The sequence below is a fragment of the Thalassophryne amazonica genome, chromosome 11 (assembly GCF_902500255.1).
Source record: "Thalassophryne amazonica chromosome 11, fThaAma1.1, whole genome shotgun sequence".
NCBI classification, from domain to species: domain Eukaryota; kingdom Metazoa; phylum Chordata; class Actinopteri; order Batrachoidiformes; family Batrachoididae; genus Thalassophryne; species Thalassophryne amazonica.
In genome coordinates, this window is record NC_047113.1 from 50,632,602 (window position 1) to 50,646,784 (window position 14,183).

The 14,183-nt window shown below is 38.4% G+C and overlaps 1 protein-coding gene across 2 annotated transcripts in view; it reads left to right on the top strand.

Moving 5' to 3' along the window:
- The window catches only part of lnx2b (ligand of numb-protein X 2b), a 54,313-nt gene that overhangs the window by 11,737 nt on the left and 28,393 nt on the right, over positions 1-14,183 (top strand). Inside the window, exons 1-2 of one of the 2 annotated variants that reach the window (XM_034181615.1) lie at positions 6,335-6,408; positions 7,689-8,256. In XM_034181615.1, coding sequence (XP_034037506.1) covers positions 7,850-8,256 — 407 coding nt within the window. In that variant the 5' untranslated portion in view covers positions 6,335-6,408; positions 7,689-7,849. Of the gene's footprint in view, positions 1-6,334; positions 6,409-7,688; positions 8,257-14,183 lie in introns of those variants that run through there. The other variant, XM_034181614.1, reaches the window with a different exon arrangement.

The window sequence follows — 14,183 nt, forward strand, 5'->3', positions numbered from 1 at the left end:
GCCCTTCCTGACGCAACCCTCCTCATTTATCCGGGCTTGGGACCGGCACTCAGAATGTACTGGCTGCACACCCCATGTGGCTGAGTTGAAAAAAAAAAACTCTCAAGCACACTTTCCCATATTTAATTTTATCAAACAATATGTGTTTTAAGTCTGTTGGAATGTTTGCTGTCGGCTGAATCACAATCAAGTTGACTAACTGTGATGCACAAGAGGTGAAAAATGAAGTTCCTCAGATGAATATGAAAATACTTCTAAAACAATCTATGGTATGGTAAATATTTTTGAAGTAACTGTCTTCATTGCAAAATTACAGCGCATTGAACTAAACGTTAAATTCTTAAATTGGCTATGTACGGACACTACATGCTATTGTAATAGCTCTCTTGTAGTGATTATATTATCAGTTTTTAGGTTGTGATTGTAATGTTCTTTTGTTTGTATTGTCAGAGATACATGTGACCATAGTTCTTAGTAAGGAAGGCAATCAGCATATAAGGAATTATTCATGATTTATTTTCTCATCTCTTCGGCCTTCTTGGCTCTACTTTCCTGTAATAAGTCTGGGTCCTTCCTGAGAATTTTCCTTTTTTTTTTGGCTCTGGCTTCTTTCTTTCTCCGTCTTTTCTTTTTCTCTCCTCATATGTCTCTGGGGCAGTTGCCTTGATCTTCTGTCGATATCTGCGCACATTAGCTGTATTATTCTTTGGATTCATGTTGGCGTTGCTTCACAATATCTGGAAAAGCAATGACAGGGACAGAACGTAAACAGCTGTGCATATATGGTGTTGGGCAAGACTACAACCTGAACACTACCCCTAGCTTTTTTAGCAATTGGGACCCGGTGCCCCATGATAGACCATTGACATAATACATACTAGATGGGAGGCGGACTGTACTTTTTACAGGAAAGTTAGTATGATGTTAAACCAAATATATAACAGAACAAGGATAACGAAAGCAAGGATAAGTAAATAATTTTGGTAATGTAGATGCTGTGGGTTATTAGACACATGGAATATCATATACGGTTTTTCAGGCAGATATACATCACATCATGGTTGTTTCACATACTTGTTAATTTCAACGATTTTGGTGCATCCACCCTTTTCAGGTTTCAAATCCCGCAAAATCTCGGAGAGGTTGCCGCGCTGCGAGATCTCAGTAACATTGAGAACTGTATTGAGACACTCTGATCGGGCTGCACTTTAACCGTGGCACACGGACAACAGCATTAACATCGCAACATAAAACTATTTTTATATTGTGCCTAAAACTCTCGTGAATATATTCTCTGGGTTTATAGACGTCGTTATTGCGTTTGTTTTATGTGAAGATGCGGGAATCACAGGCTATCTCTCTGTTATTTTCAGTGGGAGCTGCTGTGAGCTATGCTCCCTTCCTGATCATGTCGTTCTGTGGGAAAGTGAAGTTTGCTCTTTAAATTCTTTATTATTGTTCTTTACAACACTGTTTGTCCTCTTTGTTCCAGACTGATATATATAATATGTCTGAAATTCGGTTTCCGTTTATTAAATTCCACGCAGATTAAACGTAGCAGACACGGATTATTCGTTATAATTGTTTTAGCAAGTTTTCAGGGTATCATGCATGCAGTCTCTTATTAACGTGACGAAACGCATAAAAAAAATTACATTTTTGTAGTATAATATTCATTTACAGTTGTCATGTGGATTCTCTATGTTGTTTTGACTGCAGCGACTCTCTGGCGCACAAGGGATTATGGGATATATGAAAACCCTGGATACTGATGTATGGACACGACAGCTAAGACACCTATAAATTATCCAAATATAACCATTCAACCATATAACCATATATACCAATATAACCATTTACTCTCTTGCAATGAATTGTTTCAAAATGAATTTAACTCTATGATACACATCATTAACTTAACCATTTTTTGAAGTGCCACAAATTTTCAACATGTTCAATATTTCGATTTCTAAATTACTAAAAATATGGTATAGGAATATTAATTTTTACCATAAAACATGCAAACAGCAAACATATATCACAATTTGTGTATTACTAAAATTTATTTGCTGAAATTTCAATGGTTTGCTGTTTACTATCCTGATTTTAGCACAATACATGATACTATGTATGGACACTACGGTTTCCAATTGTTAGTGCTCAAATGTTCACTTCAAATGAGAATTGAAAAAGAGTTTTTCTGTTATGAATAAAGACTAAGCTAGACTACTGTTACATACAATTTGATCCACTGACATCCTTTGGGTAGAGGATTCTCCAGGGCTATGTACGGACACTACAGGATTTTGGTGAACAAAAGGTGTGGTCACAAAACTCAAATTTTTGGGAAAACAATCCAAATTCAATGATATTCAACATACTGTTAATACAACTGTAACTCCTCAGTATAAATGAACAATAACCAGTTTATTTGAACATACAGTGAGGAAAATAAGTATTTGAACACCCTGCGATATTGCAAGTTCTCCCACTTAGAAATCATGGAGGGGTCTGAAATTTTCATGTTAGGTGCACGTCCACTGTGAGAGACATAATCTAAAAAAAGAATCCGGAAATCACAATGTATGTTTTTTTTAATAATTTTTTTTTGTATGTTACTGCTGCAAATAAGTATTTGAACACCTGTGAAAATCAATGTTAATATTTGGTACAGTAGCCTTTGTTTGCAATTACAGAGGTCAAATGTTTCCTGTAGTTGTTCACCAGGTTTGCACACACTGCAGCAGGGATTTTGGTCCACTCCTTCATACAGATCTTCTCCAAATCTTTCAGGTTTGGAGTTTCAGCTCCCTCCAAAGATTTTCTATTGAGTTCAGGTCTGGAGACTGGCCAGGCCACTCCAGGACCTTGAAATGCTTCTTATGGAGCCCCTCCTTAGTTGCCCTGGCTGTGTGTTTGGGGTCATTGTCATGCTGGAAGACCCAGCCATGACCCATCTTCAGTGCTCTTACTGAGGGAAGGAGGTTGTTTGCCAAAATCTCGCAATACATGACCCCATCCATCCTCCCTTCAATACGGTGCAGTCGTCCTGTCCCCTTTGCAGAAGAGCACCCCCAGAGTATGATGTTTCCACCCCCATGGGATGGTTTTCTTGGGGTTGTTCTCATCCTGTAAACATGGTAAGTAGAGTTGATTCCAAAAAGCTCTATTCTGGTCTCATCTGACCACATGACCTTCTCCCATGCCTCCTCTGGATCATCCAGATGGTCACTGGTGAACTTCAAACGGGCCTGGACATGTGCTGGCTTGAGCAGGGGGACCTTGCTGCCCTGCAGGATTTTAAACCATGACAGCATCATGTGTTACTAACATAATCTTTGTGACTGTGGTCCCAGCTCTCTTCAGGTCATTGACCAGGTCCTCCTGTGTAGTTCTGAGCTTTCTCAGAATCATCCTTACCCCACAAAGTGAGATCTTGCATGGAGTCCCAGATCGAGGGAGATTGACAGTCATCTTGTGTTTCTTCCACTTTCTAATAAATAATCATAACAGTTGTTGTTGTCTTCTGCCAAGCTGCTTGCCTGTTGTCCTGTAGTCCATCCCAGCCTTGTGCAGGTCTACAGTTTTGTCCCTGGTGTCCTTAGACAGCTCTTTGGTCTTGGCTATGGTGGACAGGTGTCTTTTATACAGGTAACAAGTTCAAACAGGTGCAGTTAATACAGGTACAGAGTGCAGAATAAGAGGGCTTCTTAAAGACTAACAGGTTTGTGTGAGCCAAAATTCTTCCTGGTTGGTAGGTGTTCAAATACTTAATTGCAGCAGTAACATACAAATAAATTCTTAAAAAAAATCATACATTGTGATTTTTTTTTTTTTTTTTTAGTTTATGTCTCTCACAGTGGACATGCACCTAAGATGAAAATTTCAGACCCCTCCATGATTTCTAAGTGTGAGAACTTGCAAAATCGCAGGGTGTTCAAATACTTATTTTCCTCACTGTATTTTATTTTTTCAAGGCCTTTACCTTTATAAGTGCTTACAAAACAAAAAATTGTAACACCGCAGGTTTATCTGAAAAAACAAAGTCTGAAATTAAATATTGTTCTATGTTCATATAGATATGTCATCATGGTTGAGATTGGTTGCTGTGCCTTCCTGAACCTGAAAAAAGTAATTACAAAACTGGAATATCAAGTAATGCTGTATAAATTGAATTGAATATTTTGCATGCACCAGCATAATGGTAAAATTCCCCAAATTAGAAGCACATAATTCGCTGTCACTCAAAGTTTTCATCCGATCTCTATCACATTTGGAAGGTAAGGGTATCTTTTGGCAACAATGGAAATGACAACAAACTCCATACTTTTGAACACACACTTTATTGTAGATTGGGCTATAACATCAACACTTGCAAGTTGGTCAACTTGATTGTGATTCAGCCATTTACTTCCATATAAATATTTTAAAAATAATAATTACAAGATGGATGGTGTTCCGTTATGTGACAGCCTTTCAGGACATGGGTATGGTGCATTCTCTGAAAGGTGGACAATGTAACATTTGTATCTGATGCCTTCAGCTCATTAAATTTCTTAGTTATGATCTTGACCTTCTGTTGGAACTTTGAAACAATTTAGAAGAAGAAGTTCTATATAAATCCTGAGGCCTTTTGCTGCTGGTGCTTGTTTCAAGATTCCACAGTGTGAAGTACATGAAAGTCTACGGCTTCTCCTGGATGAGACAGCAATCCGATGCACGTTACTTCCCCAGCTAAGGCTGGTTCCCATTTACAGCTGGGTGTATTGACACAATGTAGATTAAGTGTCCAAGGATACAGACAGGTTGTGCGAACATAATTGTAACCCAGATCTACATATAGATAGCCCAATTCCTTAGCCACTGAGCTACTGTTCTACAAATTTAGCATTACAATGCCTCAGTGTTGAGAACCCAAGTGGCTGGTGAGGGCCAAGGGCATGCCCACATTTCACCTAGCTGTGGCAGGTAGATGGGTAGTTTTGAAAAATTGGGATGAACCAGGTGCTTGCCATCCGTGATCAAAGGCCTTTTAATGATGTGGTGAATGCAGCATGAATGCATGCTCTTGGAACTGACCTGACCTGGAAGAAGTTGAGTTTGTTAGTTTTTAGCTAACACCCCATTTACACAGAGTTGACGACCGGTCTGTGATTGAAAAATAACCACTGCTCGCCCTCAATCCCACTGACTCTCACTGGGGTTGCAGGCTGGTCTCATTCTGGTCTCCATGGTTGGAGAAATGATCCCTCTTGGTCACCATCAGTCAGGTGTGCGAGTGTATTGAACTGTTCAAAACACTTACACAAGTTGTGCGACCAGTTAACAGATACATGGGTCTCATAAGCGGTCTTGTCATAATAGACGCTCAGTGGACTCTGCATGGGTTTGCATAATTAATCGCAAATATTAACTTTTTTTTTTCACTCACACCATTCAGTCGCAATGTAAGCTTGGTGTCAGTGCAAATAACAGATCAAAATGGAGACCAGCCAAGACTTGTGAGAATTGACAACATTTCATGACCTTGCAGTTCTTATATAGTTCTCAGTCTGATGTAAATGGGGCATAAGTTGTACATAAACCTGTGTGTGCAACTATGCATGTGTCTAATAATGAAGACAAGTCATGTATCCTTAATGAAATCTCAAGAGCTGCTGCCTGGACTGTTGTGACACCCACTCAGTGGCAGTTACTAAATAAAAAAACATAAAAGTAATATAAAAGTACTAAAGCTGGAGCAAGTCTTGAAAAAGAACAACTTGTACCTTTTACAGACAGGAGTATGACATGTATTCTCTTAGCAAATTTATCTCGTTTCACATTCTTGCACCAGGTCAGGTGATTTCATGAATAAATGGGGCACTGCCTGGTTTGTACTGAGTTACAGGATTCCTGAGCTGTATCTATTACAGGAGCCAGTATCCACTTTGCAAAGTAAAAGAGACGGCAGGAGAGAAGGCCCGTGTGACCTCGGTCAGTGTTTGCATGTGGAGGGACTCACACACATGGTTGTAATCAGGTCGTTTGTGTTTGCTGTCACTCATTTGGTTTCTGGAAATGCTTTACCTGTAGTAGTGCAGCATCAGCATGCCGAGCCCCCCCCCCCCCCCCCCCCGCATGTTCATTAGCATGGATGAAGGCAGAAAAAATACTTTTCCTTTCCTCTGTGCCTAGTTACACGAATTCCCTTCTGCATTCCTCACAGCTGCGAAGTCGGAGCACATCCATGCTCATGCGCCCGAAAATGAGTCCACACACACACACACAGTCATTATTCTGATCGTGTGCTGCTGAGGCAGAGCTCTGGTTTCAGTCAGGCTTCAGGCAGCCAACGCAGCTGCTATGTTAGACTTGTGTTTGTGTGCAGTGGCTGCTGGGTGCATGACAACAAAGGTATCGTCTTTGGTGAGTAGATCATACCTAATGACAAAGAAGATACCACATTCATTTTGTACCTGGAATCTGGACTGGGTCACAAAGACTGAAAAACCACAGTAGATTAATTATGGTGGTTTGTGTGCGGAACATTTCATTTACAGCAGCTTTCATTACTTAATCTATGGTGAACAAAGCTGCACTTCTTAAAGTGGTATTGTTGCAAGCATTTCTTCTTTAACGAAACTTAAATGGACCCCTCCAGTTCAGCGCACACATGAAACGCAAAGTTTATATAATGGTGTGAAATACAGATTTATTGTCATGGTGAATTGTTTTTAAAGTAATAATTGCGTAAATCTCGATGCATAGTTGCATTGAAAATAAAAGATGTGTGTTCACTTGAATGTAGCATGTTGAAAGCAGGCAGCCTGGTGCAGGCATCCTCAGCTCACTGAGCCAACTGTGGTTTGGAGCCAAGGAGACTGAGTCCATCAGGGGGCACTTTTCCCAATGTTTTATCAAAGTCATCATTGACCCCCCGCCCGATCTGAAAGATTATCCAATCCATGACTAAAATTTGTGATCTGAACAGCGAGTATTGTAACCTGCTGCACCCCTAATACTTGTGCAAATTTTGAGTCAGTATTCCTTGCTTGTGTACAACACAAGATCGTCACTTCAAACACTTCATAATTGTTCACCTTTTTTGCATTATTGTGACTACTTTTGGAAGCCCTCAGTCAACAAACTTGATTTTATAAGGTATAACAGTTTGTGGTTGTGTTTGGGTGTGATATAATATTATCACTTTGTTATAACCATTTATGTATTATTTTTTTGTTATATATAGTTAGTGTATGCAAAGAAATTATCAAGGGTTTCTCAGAAGAATGCATTCCTAATCAGTGCTCTCTTTATGACAGGGAATTAAAGGAGATTAGGGACGGAGACTACTGCTGATTGGGCGCAAGAAGTCATTAGTGATGGGGATTTAATTTCTGCGCGGCTCATTCAATATTGTTCCACTCCTGTGGTAGTGTGCCTTTGTTCCTTTACATTAGTGTAGGTTTGACTTTACTCCTTTTACTCTTGGCTCATTTCACAGAATGGAGCTCTTTCAGTGACTTTTAGCTGAGATGAGAATTCCTTTTGTCCCTCAGGAAACTTGCTGAGAGGAAGCAGCTGCAGCTTGCTGCCATATTGCTGCTGTCCTGTGGATTTGTTGTATCCTGTGGGGCTCGCTATTATGAGTAGGAATATACCAACTTCAGCGGTGGATTTTTACTGTACTCTCTTTCTCTCTACAGAAAACCAAAATGAAGACTGGGAAACAACAGAGTTGACTATGGACCTTTCTTTCACTTTTATGCTTTTAAGAGGACACAGCTTTTAAAGACTAAAACAGGTGTAAAACGGACACAGATTTTCTTACTGTGCTGTAGAATTGTGGACTACTTTACTGCTGGAAATGGCTTCAACAGAAACCAAAGGTTCTGCCAGCAGTGGCATTGGGGTTCTGACATGGGCCCGGGTTTGTAAGGAATGTGGGCAGCTGCATGAAAGCCAAGACAGTCACCTTTACGAGTACCAGGATGAAGTTGATGACGAGCTGGTGTGCCACATCTGCTTGCAACCTTTACTCAGACCAATGGACACCCCTTGCGGCCACACCTATTGTTTTCATTGTCTGAGCAACTTCTTAAAAGAGCAGGATTTCTGCCCTGTGGACCGCCAGCAGCTGCAGTTGCATCAGTGCCGTCCCTCCAGCTTGCTGGTCAGAAACCTCCTGGACAAGTTGACTGTGATGTGCCCTCACAAGTCAGAGTGCCAGCAACAGATGCAGCGCTGTGAACTACAGCCTCACCTGCACAACAGGTAAGATTGTACTGGTTAAAAGGGACCACACATACTAAGAGTAGCATGTACTCCACTGAAATAATTGATTGGAACAGTCCATTTTCCCCAGTTCTGTAATGTGATACTAAAGCTGCCTGCACACTACAAAATCATACAGCAGTATACTGCTGCATTATCAAGGTTTCAGTGTAAGACAGCAGCATATTTCAAAATAACTGCATATACAGTGCATTATAATGTTTTTCCATTACTGTTGTCTAGTCAGGAGCTGTGCAATAAATCATGGTTCTATCTGAGGTCCATGCAGAACTCCAGCATAATGGAGAAGAATGTATATCAAGAGGCAATGTTTTGTTGCACTGGTTAATTGCCAAGGTGAACAAACACAGAGCGCACATGCTGAACAAGCAAATATCATGCTGAGTGACAGACATTATTATTGTGTGTGAGTTTGAAATACATTTACTGACACAGAATACATTTTTTTGGTTGCTCAGAGAGCTATGGCAGATGGCTGAGGTCCATCAGGATTAAAACCTCAAGACACAAATACAGCTTCTTTTCATCTGCAGCTAGACTTATAAATAATGCCGGAGACCCCCATTTACCCTGCCTCTCCCCCTCCGCTATAGATTGATCATTCCTGCACTTAAAAGTACTGTACATCTTCTACATTCCTTGCACAGCCCCATTCCACTATGTTATATTTGACAGTGAACATAGTTTTGCCCATTTTGTCTTCTTGACTCCTTCACTTCTTACAGAAGTATTTTTTCCTGTTATTTTTATTGTTGTTTACGCACCAATTGCTTCTTGCAGAAATATTCTTTTCCTTTTCTTTTTATTGCTGTTTATGCACCAATGACACCAGATCAAATTCCTTGTATGTGAGAACTTACTTGGCAATAAATTTAATTCTGATTCTGATATATGTATGTGTAGAGAGAGGCAGTGCAACACATCTGTGTTTTCCCAGATGTATGAATGTCTTGGTGGGGATGTGCTGTCAGAATTCATTAATTATCAATTGTGTGCAACAAATTATTCAAACTGCATATAGGAATTGTATGTTGGGCATACATTCATGGGTAAGTAGGCAATGGAGTAGATGCACAGTTACTGATTCTTCTAGAGTGCACGTTTTCTTTTTCATTCAGCTTCTTCCATTTTGGTTTTTAGGGAAACATTCATATGCACCTCACACAAATTTGTTATGGAAGTATGATATATAACTTATGTATATTGCAGAGGGTGGACCTGTAATATGGAATTTGACGACTGCTGAGTCTGTAATGAGATCAAATGCAAATATGTTTTGTGTGTGCACACGCCTCTAAGTGCACCTCTTTTCTTGCAATAAGCGTATTTTCCAGACTACTTTGACATATTAGTCGCAGCTGTCCAAAAAACGTGTTATGAAGAGGTGAAAAAATATAGGTAAGTTGCATCGGGCTGTAAATAGCATTTATTTTTGAAGCTTGGTGTTGCTGATTTATGCAGGCTAGCACAATGAATAATGAACAGTGAAGCATTTATTTACAGTGGTGGGCACAGCTAGCTAAAAAGTTAGCTTTGATAACTGCTAATCTGCTAACTGAAAAGTTAGCGTGTATAACAAACTGATGAAAAAAAAATTAGCGGAAGCTAACCGATGACTGCTAACTTTTAGTATCGACTCCGGTACACTGGCAGCTACTGACAAGCCAGTTTTGAGTTTAAGTACCGCCAGTGTTTCTGATTAGAATCAAAGGCGATCACAGACCCAACACAAACAATGAGTCAGAGCTTCTGTCTTTGTGCGCCCTGCCCACTGCTGTAAGGAAGAGTCATTCACATTCACAGCATACACTCTGCCAGACTTGGGCAAAAGGCATAAACAGAAAAGCAGGTTTGACTTATGGTTTGATTTAAATTACATAAATTTGAAAATGGTTTGATTTAAATAAATTATCGCTCCATTTTGGTAAAACTAAGTGTATCATATTTGGGAATAAGTCCAGGACTTTAAGCAAAAAACTATTACTACATGATATTGAAATTGTAACAGATACAAAATTTCTTGGTGTTCATCTATTGATGATAGATTAAGCTGGAAAACACATTAACTATGTTAAAACTAAAATGTCAAAAGCCATTGCAATTCTGCACAAAGCCCAGGACTTCCTCACCCAACATGCATTGACCACTTTATATCATGCATTACTTGTTCCATATATGATATATTGTGTCAAGGTTTGGGGAAATACATACAGAATTAATACTAAACCAGTTTTTCTGTTGCAAAAGTAAGCTATAAGAATTATCAGTAATAAACCATATCGAGAGCCAACAAATTCATTATTTGCTTGTCTGCAAATTTTAAAATTCTGGGACTTGGTTGATTATATTACAATGCAGATTATTTATAAAGTTAAAAATAAGCTTTTGCCTCTACATGTCCAAAATCTGTTTAAAATGAGAGACTCCAGCTACATTTTGAGAGGAACATTATTATTTGAGAAATTGAAGATCTGTACTACTGTTAAAAGTCAATGTGTTTCCGTCAGGGGTGTTAATATTTGGAATATAATATATATATATATAAAATATATTATAATATTGTCCTGATAATATTAAAATACTTGGTACACTGGTTGGTTTTAAAAGGCTTTACAAAAAGAATATATTTACCCATTATAGGTTGAAGGATTAGGTTTACATTTTGTCACTGTTCACTTTTACTTGTTTGGTTGTGTTTTGAAATTTTGTGATTAAGTTAAATTGTTTATGCACTTTTTTTTCTTTTTCTTTTCTCTCTTTTCTTGTACAGCTATTATGACCATAGGTGTGTGTGTGTGTATATATATGTATATATATGTATATGTGTGTGTGTATATACATTGTTTATTTTTAATGGTATAATGGTATAAGGGGAGGGTGCTTATAAGCTTTGCTTCTGCCTTCACCCTTTCGGCCACACGGATTTTCGTACGTTGTTTCTTTTATGTTTTGTTATTGTCTTTGTTGTTGCTCAGCTGTGTGCCGGATAAATAAATAAATTCAGTTCAAAAAACCAAATTAATTCAGGATGGATTATTGATATTAATGTTAACTCTGTCATTTTTACAAAGTGAAAATATCACAAATATCTTTTAGTTATAAAGTAAATTCTGAAAGTTGAGCATTAAAATTCACAGATGCCAAAAGGCATTATATGAAATTGAGTCTCCTCATCACTGGTTGGTTGGTTGTTTAAAAAAAAACAACAAAAAAAAAAAGACAGCAATCATTTCCACATAAATTTAGCATTATTTCATAATAAAAGATGGAGGAAGCGATCAGAGCACAGCAGTCAGAGGAGCTGCTGCATTTGCTGCGAATCTGTCATTTCAAAGCGTCAGTAGCGACTCACCGATTGTTTCTGCTTAAAACTGACTTTAGAATGATTTACAAGGTTTTACTTTTCATCTGATGGTTAATAACATTTATTATTAATAACTTTATTCCCTTTGATTGCTTTGGGTGTCGAGAGTCAGTCTCAGACGAGCTGCTGTGGTCCCAAATGGCGCATGCACAGTGAAGGCAGGGCGAACCAATTTTTAGGGGGCACCATTTGGTTGGCAACGTCGGTATTACTCGGTATTATAACTGCTTGGGACTTCGGCGAGGGCGGTCGCATCTCCTCACACACCCCATCCCGGCCACCGCCCACGCTACCCCTTTTCCCCTCCGGGAGCTGCGCAGTTTTAGCTGCAGCAGGTCCCCTTTTCCCCCAAGCTGGCGGCAGATAAACAATGTCAAATGTACATGTGTTGTCCTAATTCTGATGTGTGCCATTATTACGGTAAACAAGTAATAATTGTGGATTAATTGCTGTCTGTGGCAATTTGAGTGTGGACGTAATCTCGTTGTTGTACTTGTAATGACAATAAATCTCATCCATCCATCCATATGTCTTAAGATATGTGTATAAAGTAGGGATGTGGAGATTAATCAGTACAAATCGGTATTTGGATAAAAACGTACGTGATGCGAGTGTATCGATTCATTCAGTGTGCATCGATTATTTTTTTTTTTTTTTCCGATGCACGTTGAATGCACCACAGACGGAAGCCTGAAAGCACATTTGTACCGCAACAAATCTACTTCAAACTAGAGGCCCGCAACAACAGCGCAAGCAGTTGTAGAAGATTTTTGATGCACCTAAGCCATTTAAATCAGGCATTTGGAATTATTTTAGCTTTTATTTAAAAGATGGGAAACTTGACAAGACGCAGGTCATTTTGAAAGTGCTGTGGCTGCCGCTGCGCCCCCTAACTCAGCAAAACTGGTAAGAAAGTATCTCAAACTACTTTTGCCAAGGTGGTACTCTCAGTGAATGACGTTTTAAGTCACTCATTGAGAGTGGCATTGTTTTACTGTTTACTGTACTGTTTAAGTTCTGACAGTGTGATCAAACATGTTCCAAATATGAGGGAACTGATTCCTGTTCCTTAATATTGAATCTGATAAATTTGCTACTTATAAGGAATAAAACAAATTCTCTGTCTCTAGTAGAATCAGACAAAGAAAAATACCATAGTACCACACTGAATTGCAGATTCTTATTTTCTATTTAAATTTTTGGTGTAATTTCTTTGCATCATGTTGTATCGCACCAAATTGCATCATATAACATTGTGAGGAATTGAATTGCCATCAAATACTTATCAAATCACATCGAATTGGGAACAGGGGTGAACTGTATCGCATCATATTGTCATGTATCGCTGGTGGTGTATTGAGATGCTTGTCGAATCGTTGTCAGTGATGAGATTCACATGTTTAGTTTATACGTTAGTTCAAGGCAAAAGCATGTTGACCTATTTGTCGGAATGTAAACTGACTTTCATTAAAAGTTTTATTTATTTATTTTTTGTGCTCTTTAAAGAAATGTTTTCCCATTTTTATAAACTGTTTTTCCTGTGGCAGGCTAAAACAGAGTTCCTGTTTAGATAGAAATTGATTGAACTCGAGACAAGGTTTTGTGTGTGTGTGTGTGAGAGAGAGAGAGAGAGATTTTTTTCTTTTCTCTTGCAAATTGTACTGTTGCAGCCAACAACAAGACAAAGTTCAGGATTCAGCAGTGCTAGAAAACTAACTAGTCAGACTCAACCGTGCGTCCCAGATGCCCTATAATACAATTGTTGAATATGATATATGACTTATCCTCTAAATTCAACATGAGTACACATTCCTGAATCCTTTTCATGTTCTCTGATTTGTATGTCTATTCCTTGTATGACTGGATAACAAATATCTTGAAACACCTCCTTGCTGTTTTATCATAATAATCATATATCATTTTTACTTAGTAATACTTTATTGCATGAAGTAACCACAAGGGGTTATGGCAAGAAAAGTACAAGGAGTGCCTACTGGGTGAAAGCACATCAAACAAGGAAACAAACTAGATAGATAGATGTTTGGATCAGAAATTTCAGTTAAATATATCATATAGCAGACAAATAACACTGATATTTGAGAAGTGGAATAAAGTTTATAGGATTTACAGAAAGTGTGCAATAATTCTTTAAACAAAATTAGGCTGGTGCATAAATTTGGGCACCATTTTCATTTTATTGATTTGAATACATTTAGCATTAATTATTGGAACACAAAATTTGGTTTGGTAAGCTCATTGACCCTTCATCTCCTGTTGCAGAAATGCAGATAAAGGAAAATGAAAATTATCAGGGGTGCCCAGACTTTTGCATACAACTGTAATAACCTGTAATTATATGCACTGCTGAACACTAGTACAGACGACAAAAAGGCATAGGGGTTTAAATACAATGTAAATGTACAAGAATTATTATTATTATTATTATTATTTCATTAGGAAATGCATATACACAGAAATAGCAGTTCAGTAAAATATCAGGTTTGTGGACCTGTTAAGGGGGTATCAGAAATGTTTATGTATG